The 23,863-nt window shown below is 33.5% G+C and overlaps 1 protein-coding gene across 1 annotated transcript; it reads right to left on the reverse strand.

Annotated features, from left to right (window-relative positions):
* Window positions 1-21,093: 21,093 nt before the first annotated feature.
* LOC147396533 (uncharacterized) lies at window positions 21,094-23,489 on the reverse strand. Its single transcript, XM_086449715.1, has one exon. It carries the CDS (start codon window positions 23,263-23,265, stop codon window positions 21,436-21,438), a length of 1,830 nt encoding a protein of 609 aa, XP_086305841.1. The 5' UTR covers window positions 23,266-23,489; the 3' UTR covers window positions 21,094-21,435.
* Between the last annotated feature and the right edge of the window lie 374 nt (window positions 23,490-23,863).

A 23,863-nucleotide genomic window follows, 5' to 3' on the forward strand; every position in this document is an offset into this window, starting at 1 on the left:
AAATCATGCTTAAAAATTGAATCTAATGACCAAAAATTGCCTGTAGGCTAAATGTTTAATTCAAAAGATTCAATCAATCTTTATTATAGAATTTATCAAATTATTTACTTAATTTATAATTATAAAGGGTATATAATTATTATAAATTTGATATATATTCTATTTTAGATTAAACTTTATAATAAAACTATCAAATTATTAATTTATAATTCTTATGGGTAAGTTATGAATAATTTGATATTTTATCCTAATTAATTATATAAATATAATAAAAATTTCTATGGGATAAAATTTATTATATTAAGTATAATTAATTATAATTAATGTCTAAATAATCTTTATGTGATCCTAATTATAATTTTATTTAATTAAAGATGTGACTGTTATTCAATTAACTAAAATTATATAGATCACTTAGACATTATTCTTTTATGCTTAAAATAATGTTTTGCATAAAAATTAACTGAAATTAACATGTCATTATTATGCATAATCAATCCTATGATTTCAAACATAAATATTCATCCAAAATTTTGCATAATTAATTTAAGCAGAATAATTAATTCATGCAAATATATAAATATGAATAAATTGCATACAATTAAACAAACTGAATATCATATGCAAAATCAAATAAATAAATAAAGATAAATATGATTTATTCATTTTATTTTATTATATTTTATAAAATTGGTCATCTTTAACCTTTAGTAAGGTCGTTTCGACGATCCGATTTCGATTCGACGCAACCCAATAGCCAAAATCGGTCTCTAAATCATCATTTTAACACCAAAAAATTATTAAATAAATACATAAAAAATAGAAATCTAATTTCTCAATGATTTCTAACTCTAATATGCATCAAACTCAAATTTTAGTAAAAACAGAAAATTGTATATTTTTGAATGCATTAAAAAAAATCAAAGCAAAGATTTTGAGGCTCTGATACCAAATGATAATGATTACTTATTTAATTCTCAAAAAATGCAGAAATAAAACTTAAGGAGAATCATAATCTGAAAAAGCTAAAAAAACTGTATAAAATACATACCTCCAGCCATTGATTTTCACATTCTTTATGCTGCAGATCTTTCGGTCTCGATTTGGCACTTCCAAACTCGGATTCACTCTTGATCGATGGTGTAAAATGAAGGAGAGATTGAGAGAGTGTATGAGTTTTGGGGACCAAACGGAGTTTAAATAATCGGATTTGATTGAGGCTTCCATCAAGCACTCATCCACATCTCGGTTGGTTGCCACAACGTGATAGATTCGTGAGTCACGTTTCTTAACGTCAGGAAACGTGATGGTTGAAGACATTGTGGGCCACTAAATAACTCTGAAAAATAGGGGTTTTGGATTTTTAGATAAATCGGTAAGAATCGGAAGCTAACAGAAGAAGCTTCCAAAGTTTTCTCTACCTCTTCATTAGAACCTTGGGAAACCACTAAAGTGTTCTCATAGACATCTAATCCCAATTCCACCAAAACCTGAGCTTTTTCTTTGTCACGAGCTCTAGTCACCTACTTTTCTAACTACTTACACATGCTCTCATAACTTCTTTTTCTTTCTATGTCTTGAGGTTAGCCAATTGCCTCTCAAGAGATTTGTTATAACTTTTCATATCTCTGGTTCTTATTCTGTAAAGAAGTCCAAGCCACCTCCGAACGACTCTTTTGAAGTTGCAGTATAACAACATCATTTTCGATAATAGTTAAGTGATTAATGATAGTGATAATATGATAAAAAGTTTGCTAAAGATTAAAAGGAGGAAGTCAAGCATGAGAGTTTGATATCTGAAAAAGATTATAGGAAAAAAAGTATTTATCACAAGTAGATGGGAGAAGGAAGCATTCAGAAGAGCATTCAAATCTAGGTCACTGATAGTTTCCTTGTCTTTCACTAGATAAGAAAATTCAAGGATACACTTGGCAACATGAGGATCCTAAAGAGCAAACTTATCTTCTTTGATAGATCTAGTAGCAAAGCGAGCATTTCTCCTCCAAAGTGGATGAGAACAAATAATCGAGCTAGATTGAGGAGCTGGATAAGCTATAACAACATATAAGAGTATTATAAGAAAATGATTAGTAAGAACATTAAGAGATCGTTTAGAATATTCCTCAGGTTGCTTCTTCTTCTTTTGAGTAGAAATATTTCTCTTCTTCTTGAGAGAAAGATGAGAAGAAGAACCAATGATGGGTAAAAAAGGTAAGCCGCTTGACATAATAACCTCGATCTGAGAAGTTTGATTGTTGTCTGAAGAAGAATCCTCTATTAGAATGGTCTCGATGGAACAATGAATAAGTGAAGTTATTGAAAGTCGAGAGCAATAATGCCTAAGGAATGAAGGAGAGAAGGAAAATTTGGTAGTCTCTCTGAGATATAAAAAGACTGAGAGCTCGCTTAACTAGAAAATGTCGATTTGGACTTAGCTTTGATGGATCTAAAGAAAGATTCCCTAAAATAAAGAAAAATAAGGTAAGATATGTAAGTGAAGAAGAAAATATAAAATTAAAAAGAAATTAAAAGGAAAATACATTTTGACTTAAGAGATTTGGGGACATGTAAGGGATTATTCTCCTTAGATAAATCATCAGACTTCCAATTTCTTGACATAACAATTGGATCGGAAAACCAAAGTTTGTTAAAACTTGGTAAGTTAGTAATCAAAGAATTACTCCTAGGAGCAAGAAAGTAACTGCAACGACCTGAAGGGGATGACATTAAACGGTAGAAGAATATAAGTTTTTCCATTCTTAAGCCAAGGTTATGCATATCACTCAAGGCCAATATACCACAGGCAATCCTAAGAAAGTTCTCATTAACCCTAATAAGATGAAGTTTAAAGAGAATAAGAGATTCACTAACTAGCTTGGGAAATGGAAACTTAAGTCCAACATAAAATTCTCCAAGATAAAAAAAATACTCATCGGGGCTAATGAAAGGGTCATCAATGATTTCGATTCACCTAAACATTACGTCTTTAAGAAAGTTAAAATGGTTGTGGATTTTGTAGACACCCCAATTTGAACGGGCCCCACTCAAAAATGGTCCATAAAATGCATTTTTGTCAAAAAAAAAATCGTCAATGGGTTTAAGGGCCTAAATATTTTAAAAAAATATAATATTTTTGTTCAAATCAAAAGTGTTAGGACTTCCAATAGTCCAATGGCTCACCGTAGGACTAATTCATCATCTAAACCCTACCACTTTCTCAATCTCATCATTTTCTCAAACCCTCACCTCTCTAACCCCGAATTTTCTATCAAGTTTTGAGCCCATTTCTAAGCCCACCAATCCTATACATACCCTAACCTAATCGAGTCCAACCCAACCCCTAAGTCTAAGGTACTCACAATCTAATCCCAAGCTCAACATACAAAATCCCATTCGAATTAAAACCCCTACCCAAGTCCAAAACCATACCATATCCACAATACTAACCAATCACTATAAAAGATCCATGATCATAAAAAATGACACATGTCACCTTTACAACCAACATCCTAAAAGAAATCATTCCTATCACCTCATCACTATTCCCACATCATACCACATGTCACTACCTAACCCCATCATATTCTCCTCAAAACACTCTACAAGACATCTTCATACCCCCTCACCCATTTTTCTTAATCAACTTACTTAACATACATCCTCATACCTCTTTGTCATGTGTCATCATCTTCTCCACCTTTCCAAAATATCAACTACCCCTCTTACATAACTATTCTTCTAACCAACACCCACACTCCTTAACTCCACATAACACACAATCTCTATGAGTTGAAAGATCTAACCCATTTAGGTAAAATACAACTCATTTGCACCACTTTCCATATATACCTTTCCCCTAATCTTAAATTCCATACACCTCATCCACAAGTCTCAAGTCATTCCCTTCCATTTCATATTTTCACCACATTCTACCCCTAAAAGTCATCTAAAAATCCTATAAAAATCCTCTTACAAATCACCAAGAATTGAACCCTCTATCAAGCCTCAATACTCCCACCTCACATACTATTAACTCTCATCTCAACCTAAAATCTTTACTCACCTCAATTATATCTTCTCTTCTCCAAAACTCTAACACAAATACATCATCAAGAATAAAAATACCAAGAATTTAAGAAGAAGAGAAGAAAAGAAAAAGTCTAAGCTTCAAGATGAGTATATGAAATAATTTTCCCCTCCCCCTTCTTCATTTCCTTCTCCTAAGATCATAGTTTCACTTTTTTATTTTCAGTTTTTTATTTTTGAGGTTTACCTCCATAAAAATGTAAATGCTTGTGGTCTAATTACAATGGGGTCTTTTTCTTAATGATGCAACCCCCACAACTTAGACCCAAAATCAAGATCTCTTAAAATTTAAGGGTATAAAATTTCATTTCCAATAATTCTTTTTAGATTTTCTAAAAAATGAAAAATGACTAAGTCATAGGTCACCACCTAACGTCGAGAAAGTAAGGTGTCTAACACCTTTCCTATTTCCTAAATTGACCCCTTACCTAAATCTTATGTAGACTAGTGTCAAATCCATACAAGAGTCATTACGATAAAACTTGATTTTTCTAAAACTATCTTCCGAGTGCCCATTCACACCCTATTCTAAAAAAGAATGGTGATGACTTCATATCCAAGTAGAGATTAGATTCTCAATGAAAATCCCATGTTGACAGATTTCTTCAATGGAAGATGATATTTAAGGAAAAACATGCTTGAAAATTGTAAAGTTCAAAGAAACAAACAAGAAAAATAAAAGAAACAAACAAGAAAAAGAAAAGAGAAAGAAGGATTGAATACACTAATTTATTCTCCAAGGCAATGATTGAAGATGGAGAACAAAAAAATCCACAAAAGTGTTAGTGTGTGTTTGGTAATACTTTTGAAGTCTGAATGAAGGTGGCCCACTTTTAAAATTCAGACTTTAGAAGCTTTATTTCCGTTTTTTTTTTGTTTAGATTTCAGACTTTAGAACCAAAATTCAAAAGTTTTGAACTAGCGATGGAGGGATGCTGGATGAAACTTTTGAAATCTGATTTCTAGTTTCAGACTTCAGATGTTTCCAGACTCCAGACTTCAATATTCAGAATTGTTACCAAACATAGCCTTAATTTCCCACAAAGCCTAAAGCTCTCCACCAAAAAGATGAATGAAATGAATAGATTGAGAAGAAGCCAATGTTTTTTTTAATAAGAAATAAGTTTTCAAAACCTTACTTACCAAATTGGTGGAATATATTTTTAGCAAGTATACCACATTAGAATAAAATATTCTCTAATCCCAAATTAGAAGATTATTAAAATCTTATATTTTAGAAATATCAAAGATCCTAAGAGGAGACATTGTAGGAACTAAAAATATTTGATCATAGGGATTAGAAAAGATAATATTTTGACCCGATCCATACCCGATAGAAACATGTGAAGTGTATGGCTAACCCAATAATGAAAGTTTCATAAGTGGACTAGAGCAGGCTGCCATGAGACAAAAGATCTTATTTCTAAAAAGATTTGATTTATCCAAATACCATAGGTCCGACCCATACCCCAATTGACTTGACTAGACGGATTCGACCCTTGATAATAGTAGCACAAGGTGGTTCGGCCTCCATTGGAGCAGACCCCTTAAATCTTACTACAACAAGGTGGTTTTAACCTCTATAAGAACTGACCCCTTCAACCTTTTTCAATCTCAATGTGGTTTGACCTCTATAAGAGTCGACCCCTTCAACCCTTTCAACCAAGGTTGTTTGGCCTCTATAAGAGTCGACCCCTTCAATATTTTCAACCCCAAGGTGGTTCGGCCATTATAAGAGCCGACTCCTTTAAACCAATCAACCACAAGGGGGTTCGGTTTTATAAGAGCCGACCCCTTCCTCTATTCACCCAAAATGTGGTTTGGCCTCCCTTAAGAGCCAACCTTTTACTCATTATCATTAAGTGGTTCAGTCTCATAGGATCCAACATCTTCATTCATTATCTCAAAAAATGGTGTAGCCTCCTCAAGAAGTAAACTCCTCGACTACAACACCTTAAAGTAATACGATCTCCTCAAGGAGTCAACTCAATAGTACAATACCTTCACTAGGATCAATCCATTTAGAGAGTCAATTTCTTTATCAAATATTATTACTTACATTTTAACTTAGAGCTACTTGAGTAATATTAGAGGGAAGAATTCTAATCTTGGCAGAAGAAACATCAACTACATAACAAAATTGAGTCAACTTGAGGAACTGACTAACTATCGAGTTGGATCAATTACAAAGTAAAAAAAATCACTTCTCTTGTCAGTTACAAAAGAAAAGAAAGTGGAACTTAAAGGCTATTAGGAACCAAGATGGTGGAGCTTTAAGGCCATTAAGAGCTTAGAAAGCAAGTCTTTAAATTCATAATGACATCATAGGTCATTAATACTAGACATCATGGGAAGAAGTTACATACTCAAAGTTAATGAGCGAACTCTATAAATAACGAGACTTCTCCTAACTCAATCACAAATCACAACACACTACAACTTTGTGCCTCTAAACTTCTATTTTTTTTTTCTGCATTTTGTATCAAGCATTAACTTAATCATCGGAGGCCTTTTGACCAACACCACACTGGACTTTTTTTTGGTTGAAATCAATGGAGAAGACAATAAAAAAAAAACAAAGTTCAATCAGAAAAGAAGATGGGAGAAAGTGGAAAGTCAACACATAAGTCGAGGATCAAAACATCATTAACAATACAAATCTTGAGGAGTGGGAGATCCAAAAAATCTTTTATAACACCCAAATCCTCTAATTTTATAAGCATATATCAGATTCTAAAAACAAATTACAAAAAAACTTTTCAAAATTTTGATCAAAGGGTTTTAGAAACGAATGATCACTAAACTCCTACGTTTTAACGGTTTGGATTTAGTGTTTTGTTGACGTGGCAATATCTTATCTATCTCAAACTATTGTAAAGAACTACATGAAAAATGTATTGTAGAGGATCTGCTCCCTATACTACTCTGATCAGTAGTCACTTTCCTAGGAGAGATGCTATATTATTGTGTTGAAGTGTTGCTTACCTAAGTCCATTAGGTCCAAACTACACAGTTTATTTGAGAGGATAGTACCTTGACTTAAAGTGGTGATTCTAAAGTGATGCCCTAATATGACTTAAGGGGTTAATCTGAGGTGAAGTTTCATTGGTAGGTCTTTGGCCTAAATAACTTTGACATGGATCTCGAGGTGACACATGAACAATAGATAAGGGTTGTTAAAATTCAACTCATAGAGGTCGTGAAAAAGAATATAATGCATTTAGAGAACACTCTGATCAACCAACGAGTGTCCCTCCAAAAAGGGAGTGGTCTTGAGTTCAAGTCCCCCTCGTTGGTCATCCACAGGAATTTATCCTTGCTTACCTAGTATGTGTGGTTTGTGGGGTATTGCATATACCCAAGGGATTTGGGTGAGATATGGCTTACTAAGGGGCCAGTTGCCTCTATCATGCTCATCAAGCCTAAGGGTCCAAAAACCCCGTCATAAAAAAATACATAAAAAATGTACTTTGATCGTTTCTTTTGAGTAATGACATGGCATGTAAGCTTGTCTAATCTTTTGCTTAGTCAGCACTAGATGACTTTGGTCTGGGGGTGGGGGATGATAAGTCTACAAAATGAAAACAAGAGTATATCTAATGGGTGGGGCTCCACTCATGAAGAATGACTCATGAGAAAACACATGATCTCAATTGTCTAACACATGAAATCCAATGTTCAGGATTTACTATATCCAAATAACACAAATATCGAGAATATTTATTTCGAGTATAAATCTTAACCATTGGATTTTACATTTATATAGCTTGGATCATGTGTTTCTCATGAGTCATTCTTTACGAGTCAACTGATCCCCACCCATATCTAATTAGCACAAAAAATGGAGGATTTAGCTAAATATCTTTAAGAAAAACTGAACTTTAGAGACAATGGATAAAAAAAAAGGAAACACTCAATGTCAAGAGCTTTCGTGCAAGAATAACCTTTCATGTGAAGAGCTTTCGTTTTAGAACAAAAACAAGGTAGCTGTCCCTATTCACATCTTTCTCTTTCTCCTCATTGTTGTACTAGAAATTCAACCATCATTCATACCAATCAGTAAGCAATGGGTATATTCCCAAAGCATATGCTTTCGAAGGGCCATGGAGGTATATTTCTTGGGATATTCCCCTATGATTTATTCAAATTATTGTACCTATAAAAATGATGTGACCAAATATCCATTTTCCATGTTGTTACGATGAAATTTACTTTAGACAAAAAAGAGCCCTTTGCGGCTATGAATATGTTTTGTTGATTGTCATCTAATCATCTTTCTATTGATTGTCATCATCATGTTCTTTGCATATTATTTAATAGAATTATGTTTAGATGATCATCAACAAACACATTCATATGACATGCTCTCTTTTTTATTTATTTTTCTCCTTTAATTGCCTCTTTTTGATTGATTGATTGATTAATTCCCTGTTTCTTAATTTCTTCTTTTCTCACTTTTTCTCTCTCTCTCTCTCTCTCTTAATTTTATGTTTAAAGGTTTATGTTGACAATTTCTTGTTATTTGTCCATTTTGATGTAGATATGAGCTTGGATATCAACATACTCCTTCAGGTTCAGCCTCTCTCCCCCCTCCCACCAACCCAAAAAAAAAAAAAACACACACACACACACACACACAAAGAAACAAAAAACTCACTGAACATTTTATTTATTAAAACGTGAACGATAACGAATTTGGAGGTTTTTACAGTGACTATTTTGAAGGTTTAAACTTGCGAAATTTTTAAAACCGCCAAATTCGTTATCATTCTGAAGTTTTTTAACAAAACGTGATCATTGATGTTTTGGTAATTAAAATGAAAAGTTAGCCGGAATCGTAAATAACTCACTTTCAGCTCACGAAATGGTAATGCAACCCTTTTTTAAAACCTTAAGGAGTTAATATTATTATTTTATTTTATTTTTATTTCTTAAGAGTTTGCCCCCACAAAAGTTTTTAAAATCTCCCATTGCCCCCACAAGAATTTTAAAAACTTTAAGGAGTTATTAATAAATTTAAAAAAAAATTATAATTTCTTTAGAGTTTGTCCCAGAACAAAACTTACTTTATAGGGGTGCACATTGTTTGAATTGGTTCGGATTGATTCGGATTTTGACAAAATTGGAACCGAACCAAATATGATCAGTTCTATAAATTTGGAACTGAACCAATCCAATTACCTTGTAGAACCGAACCAATCCAAACCAATCTTGGTTCGGATTGATTCTCGATTCTCATACTTTCAAAATAGAAAAATCAGTATTTTTTTTCTTTTAAAAGAGCAAACCTTTAGATCAGATCATAAATAATGTCTATTTTTAAAATAAAAAATTATTTTATGATTAAATTTTGACTGAAATCTGTATAAATTAAAAATTAAGGAAGCTCAATGAGACTTAAAAAAAAAAAATACAATTTTAAAATTGGTATTTTGGATGGATTAGTAAGAAAACTAATCCATAAATGGTAGATTAATGAATCCAAGTCTAGGCTCTTATAGTATATTTCATATAACAAACACGGCATAAAGGTTCTCGTAAGAAAACAAGGAATCAAACTCTTTGAAAAAAAATTTCCATAGATGGGTTGATCCATTTGAGAGTTGCGAGAGAGATTTGTGTACATTTTTTATGAGTTTTTGTTAGAAAAAAAATAGAGGAGATGAAATTTAGGACTTTGATGAGTTACCTCTTCGTAACATACTAACACAGTTGAGAGAGAGAAAGAAATAGATAATAGAAGAACAAAACTAAGAAATAGTTTTATTTTTAAATATATACATATATATATGGGTCCCGTTCAGCAACAAACATTTTTCAAAACATGCGTTAGAAGTTTTGGAATGGGCTGATTTTTGGTGAGGATGATCTGTACGGTGAGGAGATCATCCTCACCAAAAATCAGCCCATTCCAAAACTTCTAGCCCCAGTTTACAAGTTGAAAAATCGTGGACCGTCCATTTTTTATAAACCATTTTTGATGGGATTAGAAGTTTTGGAATGGGCTGATTTTTGGTGATGATGATCTCCTCACTGTAGAGATCATCCTCACCAAAAAACAGCCCATTCCAAAACATATAACCCATGTTTTAAAAAATGTTTTGCCAAAATGTTTGTTGCTGAACATTTCCCTATATATATATATAGGGAAATGTTCAGCACCCTAAGTTTTACCACACACTTTAACAAACGTTTTTTGTCCTACATGGGTTAGAAGTTTTGGAATGGACTGATTTTTGGTGAGGATGATCTTCTAATCAGTCCATTCCGAAATGTTTAGCCCCATGTTTACACGTTGAAAAATCGTGGACCGTCCATTTTTTGTAAACCATTTTTGATGGGGTTAGAAGTTTTGGAATAAGCTGATTTTTGGTGAGGATGATCTCCTCACCATAGAGATCATCCTCACCAAAAATCAGCCCATTCCAAAACTTCTAACCCATGTAAGACAAAACACGTTTGTTAAAGTGTGTGGTAAAGCTTAGGGTGCTGAACGGGACCCATATATATATATATAGGGTCGGGATCACCTACCAAAGTCTCACACCAACATCCGCACAAAATGAGAGAGCCGTTGGATATTAGAAGATCTCATTAGATCTGACCGCACAAAACTTCTAAAAACATGTGCTTTTTAAACTATTAAAGAATTTTATATTATTTACAACCACCTCCCCGATGCACAGCCAACCTTTTAGGCAAAATCAAAATAATAATAAAAAAAATCCCAAAATCACTCTTCTTCTCTCCTGTTACTGTACCCTAACCCCCAACCTCTCCATTTGCTCATCGACCGCGACGGCGACGGCAATGGTTGAAACGAATTTATATATAAACCTACATCTACTTTGAGTGGATTCTCTTCATTAATTTGAAAGTTGGAACTTTCAGAACCCACCCATTTTGCAAAATCATCAAAACAAGCAATTTTAAGATTCTTACTCCACTTTTAACCAGCTAAAGCTTTAAATTTGCACAAACATCAGAAAACCCACATCAACTTTCCAGGTTAAATTCACACAAGCACAAAGAAAATAATAAAAAAAAATTGTGGAACGAAGGAGAAGATAGAAGAGAGAAGATTACATAACAAAATCTATGAAAAATTCAAAAATCATAAACATAACAAAATTTCATCCCTCCAACCCCAAAAAATAAGATTACATGTATTGCTCTGAGTTAAGTTTGTGGATTAAAAGAACAATGGATAACGATGGAACCCAAAAAAACAATGGTTTTAAGATGCCAATATGTGGGCTGATTACTCTGCATCAGTTTTGTTCCAAAAAAAAAAAAAAAAATGTAACATGATCTCCAACGATATTGGAATCCGACTATAAGGGGTTTTGTTCGTCGTTGTCATCGCCTAGATGTTGTCGTCGTCAATGCCTAGGATGGAAACGACAGTGAGTGGACAATGGAGAGGGATAGGGTTTGGGTTAGAGAAGAGATACAAAACAGAAGAAGGGCTGAGACGAAGGAGAAGAGAAGGGTTTGAGTTAGAGAAATCTGAAACGAAGGAGAAGATAGAAGAGATAAGAGAGAAGGGTTTTGAGATTGAGTTAGAGAAATTTGAAACGAAGGAGAAGAGAGGAGATTTTGGCTCGGGGAGGTGTTTAGAATTTGTAAAAGTATTGAGTGAAATTATTCACACGTGAGTTATTAATCTATCAAATAGATCTACGCCGTTAGATCTATCGTGATCCAACGATCCATATAATTTGTATGGATCTTTGTCCCAGATTTTCTCTACTGATCCCTTCCCATGGGAAATGTTCAGCACCCTAAGTTTTACCACACACTTTAACAAACGTTTTTTGTCCTACATGGGTTAGAAGTTTTGGAATGGGCTGATTTTTGGTGAGGATGATCTCTATGATTAGAAGATCATCCTCCCTAAAAATCAGCCCATTCCGAAATGTTTAGCCCCATGTTTACACGTTGAAAAATCGTGGACCGTCCATTTTTTGTAAACCATTTTTGACGGGGTTAGAAGTTTTGGAATGAGCTGATTTTTGGTGAGGATGATCTTCTCACCATAGAGATCATCCTCACCAAAAAAATCAGCCCATTCCAAAACTTCTAACCCATGTAAGACAAAACACGTTTGTTAAAGTGTGTGGTAAAGCTTAGGGTGCTGAACAGGACCCCCCTTCCCATATATATATATATATGTGGATGGCGTTATTACGACCCCCATTACGACTCACAATGCGACACACCGTTTGTCTTATATGAGTAAAAATGTTTGGAATGGGCTGATTTTTTTGTGAGGATGATCTCTATGATGAGGGGATCATCCTGGCAAAAAATCATCCCATTCCAAAACTTCTAACCCCATCAAAATTGATTTACAAAAATTGGACGGTCTAAAATTTTTCAACTTGTAAACATGGGGCTAGAAGTTTCATAATGAGCTAATTTTTGGCAAGGATGATCTCCTCACCATAGAGATCATCCTCACAAAAAATCAGCCCATTCCAAACATTTTTGCCCATATAAGACAAAACGGTGTGTCGCAATGTGAGTCGTAATGTGAGTCTACGGAACCCGACCCTATATATATATATATATAGAAAATAGATACTTCGGATTAGTTCGGTTCTCGGATTGGTTCGGTTCTATTATACCTATAATCCGAAACTTAACCAAATCAATCGGATTCTTTTATATACAATCTGCACCCGAACTAAATCATGCTCAATCTGAACTAATCCAATCCAAAAGGCTTCGGATTGGTTCAATTCTCAGATTTACCCAATCCAATGTGCACCACTATTACTTTATGAATTAGGCTAACATGACTAACTTAGTAAGATTTCAAATTTTACAAAGGGTTGTTAGGCCTTTATGGATTATCAAATTTGCAATACTCAAAGAAAATCCTTTTTGAACTTTATCGAAGGTGTTGAAAATGAATGGCTACCGAATTCCTAACTTTAAAACTAAAATCTAACAGTGGAAGTTAATTATTTTTTCAAAAAAAAAAAATTAAAAATCAAAGTATTTAGAATTTTGTCTATTTTATAACCACGTGGCATTAGATCATGGTTTTTTATACGACAAATTGAAGCGGTTAGTATCCCCTCCAAAGTATGGTTAGTATCTAACCTCTAAGGTATGTTAAGTAACAAACTAACGCAACTATTTGAATTTTATGACATGGGTTCCCACTCCAAGGTTTGCTGGTCAACAAACTAGATAAAGCAAGGTTGGGTAGGTAACAATCTTCATAAAGTAAGGTTTCCTTGGAGTTGTCCGAAGTCCAAGGGAGTTTTTAAAATAAAAATGCAATAGCTAGGTGATTTCTTCGTTTTAAACTTCAAAAATCTCTTCTTAAAGAATTTGAGAGGTTCATTGCAATTTCTCTAACACGTGTTTGCAACTATATGTAAACCCTAAAACAAAAGTTTATTTAGATAAGTCTTCAATTTTGAGTTTCTAATCAATTCTGTCTTGAATTTTTGTATTGTTTTGTTATTGTTAGGTTCTTAAGTAATTATTATAATAGTTAAGGTCTAACTCAATTAGGTTTTTTTTTGTGATTCTTTGTTTTTTTGTCAATTTTTAAATTTTATTTGGATAAAATCGTAAATAGAGTGCGAGAGTGGTAAAATATTATGAGATTTTTTTTGTTGAATTTCTTTTAAACCTGATGAATTCATGAGTAAAATTCTTATCTCTGTCAATTAAGATACGTTGTACATGATTACATTTAAAGTCTTTTTAATTCCTAAATTTTGAATGTTTCTCTGTTTATCTAATTTCATATAAATTCTTCTATGAAATCTGGAAATATTCAATTATATAATTTTAAATATATTGATATCCGTATTTTTTAGATGTTGTGTCATAATTATTCTTAATTAAGTTGATCTTGATTTAAAAATATTCATACCTTATTCCTGAGCAAGTTTCATTTGAATTAATTGGGATTATATTGAATTAGTTGTGACTTAAGTTAAAAATTTTGTTTACTATGGTTGAATTTTGTATTTTCTCTAGTATTCACCCCAAAATTTATAAAATAAATATTGATGTTTACTTTGAAGGTACCACCTCGGTGGTGAAATCTGTGAGTGGTAGACTAGTTGTACCACAGACTTGTTATCAAAATATGAGAACTCGTTGGAAACAATTGTGAAAACTTATGTATGTAGAATAGTGCTTTTTTTTATAGAAACAATGTTAACATTTTGTATAAACGCTACTGGTTAATACTTTTGTAAATGTAAATTATTGGAGATGCATTTAGTAATAGTTAGCTTATGTAGATTTTATAAAATCAAATTTAATATTATTAATTAGTTCTTAGTAACGCCCACATAAAAAAAATCTTGGCTCTGCCCTTGATTCCGATCCAACCAATTGACCAACATTTTTTCGATCTTGCTGTATCATATTGGTTTTGGTGCAAAAAATTACTATGTGCCTGAATTACTGCTCATACTAGGTATCGAACTCACACCCTCCTGACTCTCATTGCTTATTGGGAATTTAGGACTTTTTAATAATTTAAAAAATTTAAATATAGATTTACCGGGCAGACTAATCTATTGCAATTTTCTTAGAAAAACTCCTTTACTTTATCAAGTTTGTCACTGAACAAACCTTACTTTATTAATTAGGCTAGCATGATTAACTTAGTAAGATTTCAAAATTTACAAAGGGTTGTTGGCCTTATATGGATTATCAAATTTGGATTCCTTTATATGGATTATCAAATTTGCAATTCGTGTTGAAAATGGATGATTATTGAACTCTCAAATTTAAAACTAAAATCCAATGATGAAAATTAATTATTTTTTCAAAAAAAAAAAAAAAATTCCAACTATTTAAAATTTTGTCTTTTAATACCATGTAGCATCATATCATGTTTTTGAATGCCACAAATTGACATGGTTAGTACCCACTCTAAGGTATGTTAAACTAACCCCAACAATTTGAATCTTATGACGTGGATCCCCACTCCAAGGTTTGGTGGGTAACAAATGTTGTAATTCTGATTTCGAATTTTGGTTTTGTGTCCTTGAAACAAAAAGATTCTAAACAATAGTAGAATGAAAAAACAGGAAGTAAAACTTATCAGTGATTGAGGGATGGAGAAACCATGGTCCTTAAATCCAACTTCGCCCCCCTTAGAAATGAATCCACAATGCAGTCGGTCTCAAGCATCTTATTTTTGAAATTCAACAGTGATTTTCAAGATTTAACAGTCACTATATTTGCTAACTATGCATGTGGAAATAACAGATCTACGTCGACAGTCACTGTATTTGCTAACTATGCATGTGGAAATAACAGATCTACGTCGCACTCTATTGATCGAACGTTATACAAGTAAGAAGATTTAAGTCGCTCAGAAAGATTTTTTTTTTGTGTATTTCAAACACTAGGGCACGATCTGTTTTATAAACGGTAGGTCCAACGATTTGTTATAGTAATGATAGGTCAACACATTTGCACCCTCCTACGTGTGCATCACATACACTAAGGTTTTTTGACAAGGAGCTGCTGTCTCATTAATGCCTTGGGCCCCATGTGCGTGCGAGGCCCACTTTTCTCATTCACACTCAAGCAAGTGAGAGAGTGAGATCCTCTATTAGGTGAACATCACTTTTGTAATTATTCGATGTGGGACTAAAGATTTGAGGAGTTATCTCTACAACTCTTATAAATAAGAAAGTTTCGAGAATATTTGACTTTCCAACTTATACAAAAAATGAAAAAACTCATTTAGCTTAAGTTTTACTAATTAAGGAAATCTCTACACTTTACAAATAATACTCAAGAGATTTGGAGTTCAAAATTTATCCCAAACAAATACATAAATAAAACTATCAATTTTGCAACAACAAACTTGATAAAGCAAGGTTTAGTGGGTAATAATATATAGTAAGATTTCCTTGGAGCTCCAAGGGAGTTTTTGAAATAAAAATTTAATAGTTAGGTAACATCTTCGTTTTAAACTTCAAATGTCTCCTCCGAAAGAAATTGAGAGGTTCATCACAATTTCTCTAACATGTTTTTGCAGCAATATGCAAACCCTAACAAAATTTTATTTATATAAGTTTTCGATTAAAATTTTATTTATATAAGTTTTCAATTGTGAGTTTCTAATCAGTTTTATCTTGAATCTTTGTATTATTAAGGTCTTTAAGTAATTATTATCATAGTTCAAGGTCTAATTCAATTAGGTTTTTTTTGTTTGTCGTGATTCTTTGTTTTTTTTGTCAATTTTTTAATTTTGTTTTGGATAAAATTGTAGATAGAGTGCATGAGTGGTAAAATTATTATGAGATTTTTTGTTGAATTTCCTTTAAACCAGATGAACCCATGAGTAAAATTCTTATCTTTGTCGATTAAGATACAATGTATATTATTACATTTAAAGTCTTTAAATTCTTAAATTTCTAATATTTCTCTCTGTTTATCTAATTTCATATAAATTCTTCTATTGAATCTTCAATTATATAATTTTAAGTACATTGATATCAGTAGTTTTTTAGTTGTTGTGTCATAATTTTTCTTTATTTAAGTTGATCTTGATTTAAAAATATCCATACCTTATTCTTGAGCAAGTTCCGTTCGAATTAATTGGAATTATATTGAATTAGTTGTGACTTAAGTTAAAAATTTTGCCTACCATGCTTGAATTTTGGGTTTTCTCTAGTATTATAAAATAGATATTACTTTCTGATTAAGTTGAAGGAGCCCCCTCAGTTGTGAAATCTGAGTGGTAGACTGGTAGTACCACAGACTTGTGATCAAAATATGAGAACTCGTCGTCGGAAACAATCTTGAAAACTTATGTATATAGAATAGTGCTTTAGGTTTTTTTTTTTTTTTCGTAAAAACAATGTGGACATTTTGTGTAAACTCTACGAGTTAATATTTTTGCAAATGTAAATTATCGGAGATACATATAGTAAAAGTTAGTTTACATATATTTTATAAAATCAAATTTAATATTATTAATTAATTCTTAATTGCCCTCTCATTGAAAAAATTCTGGCTCTGCCCCTACTTGGCTAACTTGACACATTGAACTTTTTAGTATTATTTAGTTGTGCAATAAGGGACACATGAACATTTTACGATTGTCCATGTGTCTAGGTGCAGCTACGCAACTGCAGATAGTATCATGCACTTTTATGGAGTCTTTCCTCTTTGTCCATAGTAACGAAGTTTTGTGAATAATATCTTGGAAAGACAATAAGATTGAGTTTGTTAACACTCAATAAGGACTATAGCTCAATTTTTTTAGAAAGACAAATAACTATAAGAACACATATACAATGGCATAAAGCACTTGATTGTATCATACTGATTTAAGAACTTAATACCTAATGAAATGATTTGTGTGGTATGTTTATTAGATAACCCTAAATATACGTTTAAGATAGAGTCACCAAGATTCTTATACACCAAAAGCCTTGTCACTATATGAACATTCAAGTCGTTAGACACCTTCACTTAAGTATGCACTATTTCATTTGCCAGAGTGTTTTCTTTTTTCTTTTTTATAAAAATAAATTGAAGATATTTATTAATTTAAAAAAAAATTATTTTATTATATTTTCTTGGATCTGAAGTGCGTTTAATCAGTTCATGTAGTCAATGATTTGTTGTATCATCCATGTACTCCTGTAATTGTTGTATGTTATCTAATGTATGTTTTCATTATCACCTCTTAAAGGCCATTATTGGGCATATTATCAATATGTTGAATTGCCTTTGAGAATCCCTTTTATTGTTGGGGACATAGAGGGTAGATATAGAGAAAAAGAATGGTAATATTTCCTTCTAATGTCTCAAAAGTTAGCATTATATGTTATTTAACAATCTCTCTTGCAATATTCCCATGGGGGGATAATTCTGCAAGTAGCAGAGCGGAAAGCCCAAATACAAAGTTAGATTGATGAAGAAGAAAAGCATAGAAGCTCAAGAACCACAACCATCAGCCATTGTTGTTTTCAATGCTACTTGTATTAAAGAGAAATTGGTGTAAAGTTCTCTCTGTGGCCCAATATATTGCCTAAGGATCCATAAAATCAAAGAATTTGTCCCATACCTCTGTTCCTTCCCACAAATGAATATCAGTGCATGACATGATAGAAAGAAATATAAAAAAAAAAAAAAAAAAAAAGAGACTATGGGTTTTATTTTGAGAAAGAGGAAATCTGTTCAAATTTAGTATTATATAATGCTTTAAGCTATATTTTATCACAAGTTCCTTTTAGAATAGAAATAAGAAAAGAAAAAAGGAACAGATTTCTTTACACACCATAACTTGGTATTTAACTAACTGTTAAAATTAGTGTATAGAGGATTGATTACTCAACCCCTCTTTTCAGAATCCATTTTTAATAGAAAATCATTAAAAAGAAATGGTGAGATAAACAATCATTATGTGTTCATTCGATGCTGAAATATCCTAAAAATATTGTGTCTTTGTTGCATCGGCAATACTATCCTTAGAGCATCTCCAGCCATGACTCAAATTTAGTAAAAAATTCTATTGATATGAAGAACTCCAGTGGCAAATTGAAAACGTCAGGCTAGTCTTACTAACTTAGTAAGATTTCAAATCTTACTAAAACGTCTTGAGCTCACATTGTGGCATCCTTAAACATGATCCAATGCCATAGTAGGGGAAAAAAATTTAGGATCTCTGGGAAAAAAAAAATCAGACATTTAATTTTCACAGTTAATTTTAAAAATAAAAAAATAAGATTGGGAGTTTGGTAGCCACCCATTTTTAACACCTTGGATGAAGTCCAAAACAATTTTTTATTATTATTTTAAATATGAGTTTTTCGAAACCTAGAAGGCTCTAGTGTTGGATTGCCAATGTGGTAATCCATTTGATCCCGACAACCCATATTAAGATTTGAAATCTTACTTAGTAAGAAAAGTATTTTTCTTAAGTAGAGACTCATGTTAAGGGCACACATAGTGTTAGTTAGGGCACCGACAATCACATGAGCATCAAAATTTTTGTGTGAAATTACTTAAAGGACCTTGGCAAAGGGATTTATTTCTAAATAATCCCTAAGTTTTGCATGGTAGCTTAGTAAACTTTTTATTTCCCCATGGTCCCTCATTATTGGCGAACTCAACACTTTTTTATTTACTGTTGAGTTCACCACTTTTATTTATTGCCGAACTCGATGCTTTTTCATTTAATGTCGAGTTCACTATTTTTATTGTCGAACTCACCACTATTTATTGTCGAGTTCACCACTTTTTATTTATTATCAAACTGAACAGTAGTAAAACCCATCCATTTTCAATTTTTGAATTTTTCGACTAAAATACATGGAAAGATGGACTAAAAACTTGAGATAACGATTTGTTTAGATGATTTCAACTTAAAAGAACCATTCTTGATCAATTTTCATCCAAAAACTTAAAAAAAGTGAAAAAAATCATAATTTTTTATATACATTTTCAAAATATTTGAAAAAACCCTTGAAAATGACTTCTTCCTTCTTAAATCCTTTTCGATAGAATGAAGTCTCCGAAACTCGATTGAGATGCTAAAAATCCAATTTTTTTGGATGAAACACTGAGTTCGAACGGTTAGGACATTCACTTGTGAGAAATGTGGGAGATGATGTCCAAGGACTATTAAGAAAAGAAAAGTTTACTGATAAATGGACTATTAAGAGACGATCCAAAACTTAGGGACTATTTATGCAGTGTCGATAACACTTTTTATGGACATATTGACACTAACACTTTTTATATTAAAAATAAAAAACAATCAAACAAATTTTTATGTCAACAAGACCATGTTGACATGAGATTAGAAAGTTTTTTCAGGCAATGTCAACATGATCTGTTGACACAAGCATTTTTTTCTAGAAAAAAGAAAAAAAAAAACTCTTTTGTTGACATGATATCAGAAAGTGTTTTAGGAAATGTCAATAGGATCCTGTCAATACCATTTAGGCCATGTCGACACTAGTCAATATGGAAAAAAAACATGTAGTTTATTATGCGGGCGCCCAAGTTAAAATGTTGAGCGTCTTTACCAGTGACCTTAAGTAAAATATGACCATTAGAATTTGCATAAAAACTCAAAGTCTCCCTTGATTTGGATCATAGTTTGGTTTTCTTTCAATTTGATATGGATTTGGTTCAAGGCTTGGAGGGTCACTTTTCACGTTTTTACTCAAATTTCGAAATTGAGTACAAGGTTAAATAAGGACTAGAGATGGTTTACTCGAGAGAGGGGTCAACTTGAACTCTATATGGTTGTGGGAAATACATGGAGCAATACGAGGTCGAGTGTTGCTTCAAACATGAGGAAATTACTAGTCAAAAAATAAAAACAGTGGTAAGGTAGATCAGTCATAATGGATCCAACACGCGACACCACCATATCCATGGCCTTTCATCCCATTGATCCATACCTCTTAGATCATCAATAACCCAAAATCAGACTTAACTGACATTTGTTTGAAAAGACTAAGGGTGTGTTAGAAAACATTACTTGAGCGTGAGAGTTAAACTTTCAGAAGTTCAACTCTCACAAGTCAAAAAATCGAAAGTTAAAGGTGAAAGTTATTTTTAACTTTGGTGTTTGGTTGCTTTACCGTTGGTTGGAACTTCAAAATAGGAAGAAGGAGATGTCCCTGTTTCAAACCAAGAAAGAACAAAAACAAAGAGAGAACAAATTAAAGGCTGGGGTATGTGGTGATCAAAGGAGGCCATGGCTTGGGAACTACACAATTCCCTGTTGTACAAGATCAAAAGTCACTTTCCAATCTAAAAAGCTCATAACCAGAACCTCTCAAAAATTTCCTAGTAAAACCTGCAAAAATACCATGGAAATTCTCAAAGCTTCTTCATTCCTCTCTTTACACCTTTCCACAATCCCATCCAGACCTCCAACATCCCAATCTCAGAAACCCAAGTTTATTCGTTCCCTTTAATCAACAATCAATGTTCTCAATGGTATCCGATTACTCCGATCTGTGATCTTGACAAAAGGGTGAGATAGGACTGGGGAAGAAGAGTAAAAATTTGACAAAGGACAAACGACTTGGAAAGGGTGAGTTATAAACTCGCATGAGTTGCGCTTCCAAACGTGAACTCGCAGACACAACTATCATAAGGTGGCTACTAAATCATCCACTTTAGAGAATAGAATAAGGTCAGTTAAAGCAAACCTGAATATAGACATTCTTGGTCAGGTACTATAATTTTCATTTCGAACTCCTGCATCATCTTTACCTACACAAATTAAATAATAAAATATCAAGGATACAAATATTAATTGGAATAATTTGAATTACCAGATTACATGAAGAGTGCAATCCTCAAATGGTGATTCTCAGTCTATACTTCAAACAACTTGTTTTTGTAGCACAGAGTCCAATCTGAATCCTCCGAAGCGACCAAACCACCTCCCTCTGTGCTTATGGATTCAGCGCATGAATTGGGTTTCTGAGGGTTGCTTTTCTCTTCAATTCCAGATTCCTTGGACACAAATTCAAGAGAGGCAAAATCATCGGTTAAGGTTGGATCATTTTCCATATTTCGATCGAGATCAGATTTGAAATGATGATGAGGAATTGATATCTTCTTCTTCTCTTCATCATCTGATTTCCATCTACAGCAATCCAACTCATCCATCTCAAAAATTCTACTAACTAATCCTTCCCTCCAAGATATCCTCATCTGCGACCGCGATAAACTTTCAAATCTTTCACTTGAAATCCCCAACGAGCTATCGTTATTAAAAGTCTTCTGAAATTGGAAACTGAAACCAGGGAGTGGAAGAACATCAGATGGATCCCACATTGATGACTGCTGCTTGGGAGATAAAGTTCTTGTTGGAAGTTCAAACTTGCATTCCAGGTTATCCTCCACATTGTTCAACCAAGACAACCCGACATTTCTATCGGAGCTTGAATCGGATTGTGGGGTCAAAATCACATTTTGACTGCCCAACGAGTACTCAGAGAGTGGAGAATTCTCCTCTGTTGTGAGTTGGTAACGGTATCCTCTCTCATCTTTTGACATTAAAGCCTTACAACAGCCCCCAAAACCTTCAAACTCAGGGGACTCACATGGTGAAACCCCATGACCAGATGAAGGAGAATGAGATGGGGTGGGTTCCACATTTTGAGGACTGCCCTTATCCTCCTTACAGGGTGATAATAGCCAATGCATTGAGGCTTCAACAGGAGCAGGGACCAAGGAAACCCTAGAATTATTAAGAAATCCAATAAAATCATCATCATCATTATTGGAAAAAGAACCATTAGAAACCCTAGCTTTACAAAACCCTAGATCCTCTCCAACAGTAAGGATCCCTCTTGGCCTGCATTTCCTCTTGTCAGTGACCCCAGAAAGAACATAACCAGCACCAAAACAAGCAGATGTTGTTGAGGCCAGAGACGACCCACATTGGATCTCTGGAGATATTGAGGCCTGAACAGGAGGTGTAGTTGTCGTTGTTGTGGTGGTGGTGATCAAGTTATCTTCCATGGCTGCCTTACCAGGTGTGGAATCCAAATCAAACCCACATTCCACCTTATTTACACCATCTTCATGACCTATTTTTTTCTGAAAATCAATTAATCTCAGTTCAGGAGACTCACCTGTATCACCACCAACCATCATCCCTGTAATTGGCCATTGTTTCTTTGGTTTTCGGTTCTGTAAAGGATCTTCTAAGAAAGACCCAGAACCGAATTTTTTCACAGAGAAGCCATTAACGTTGTTCTCCTCCAAAATTGGTGAAGGTTTGGGATTTGGGGGTGGTGCTCCAAAGCTGGAATTTTTACCATTTTGCCACTGATTGAGACGACTTGAGGTGGGTTTCTGAGCTTTTTGTGGGTTCTGAAATGCGGGTTTTTCTGGGTTTTTGAGTAGGGGTTTGGATCTGGGCTTTGAGGGTCTTGGATTTGGAGCTGATTTGGGGGTTTTAGGGAGGGATTTGGGGTTGTAAAGAGGGGTTTTGGAAGATGAGTTTGAGAGGAAGAAGCGAAGACAACCTCTTGGAACTTCAATCGATTGAGAAGAAGAGATAGAAGTAGTGTTTATGCTGTTGAGATCCTTTAATGGATTTCGAAGACTCGGACTCGATTTCTTCTTCAATTCGATCTTCGATGTTCCTGATGCGGTGGAGCTCTTCTTCCCGAACTTTTCTGCTCTACTCATCTCTCTCTCTCTCTCTCTCTCTCTCTCTGTGTGTATCTTGAGTGATGAGCCTGCGAGATCCAGTGGGGGACATTTTGAATGTGAATGGAGGGAGACGCTACTATTTCACCCCTTTCAGGACTTAAAATTTACTAAACGTGCCATTGGAATTGAATGTTTGCTAACGTACAACTGAAGATGACGGCTGGAGAGCATTGTGCACCACTAGTTAGGACTTAGGACTTGGGAGTGTCGGAAGAGACTAATCTTACTATTTGAACCCACCTGTTTGCTCGTCTCACACACACCCGCCAAAAGAGTGGATGATGGGTATAATTTTAATGTTATTGTTAACCCGAACTCAACCCAATTGAGCTTGAGTTAGGTTATATGAAAAATGAGTTGGGCCTCAGCTATGAAATCTCAATCCAAATTGAATTCGGGTTAAGGCTCCAGGCAGCCCAACTTAACTCCAATCCAATGCCATATATTTACATATAAAATTATTTATTTTTAAAAATATATATCTCTTCTTACATATATTTATAAAACTAAGGGAAAAAATTATAATATAAAAATTAATAGATTTAAATGTTATGTGCAAATTATTTATTAGTTA

This window comes from Akebia trifoliata, chromosome 8 (genome assembly GCF_017979445.1).
Source record: "Akebia trifoliata isolate Shusen 1 chromosome 8, ASM1797944v1, whole genome shotgun sequence".
Taxonomy (NCBI): Eukaryota; Viridiplantae; Streptophyta; class Magnoliopsida; order Ranunculales; family Lardizabalaceae; genus Akebia; species Akebia trifoliata.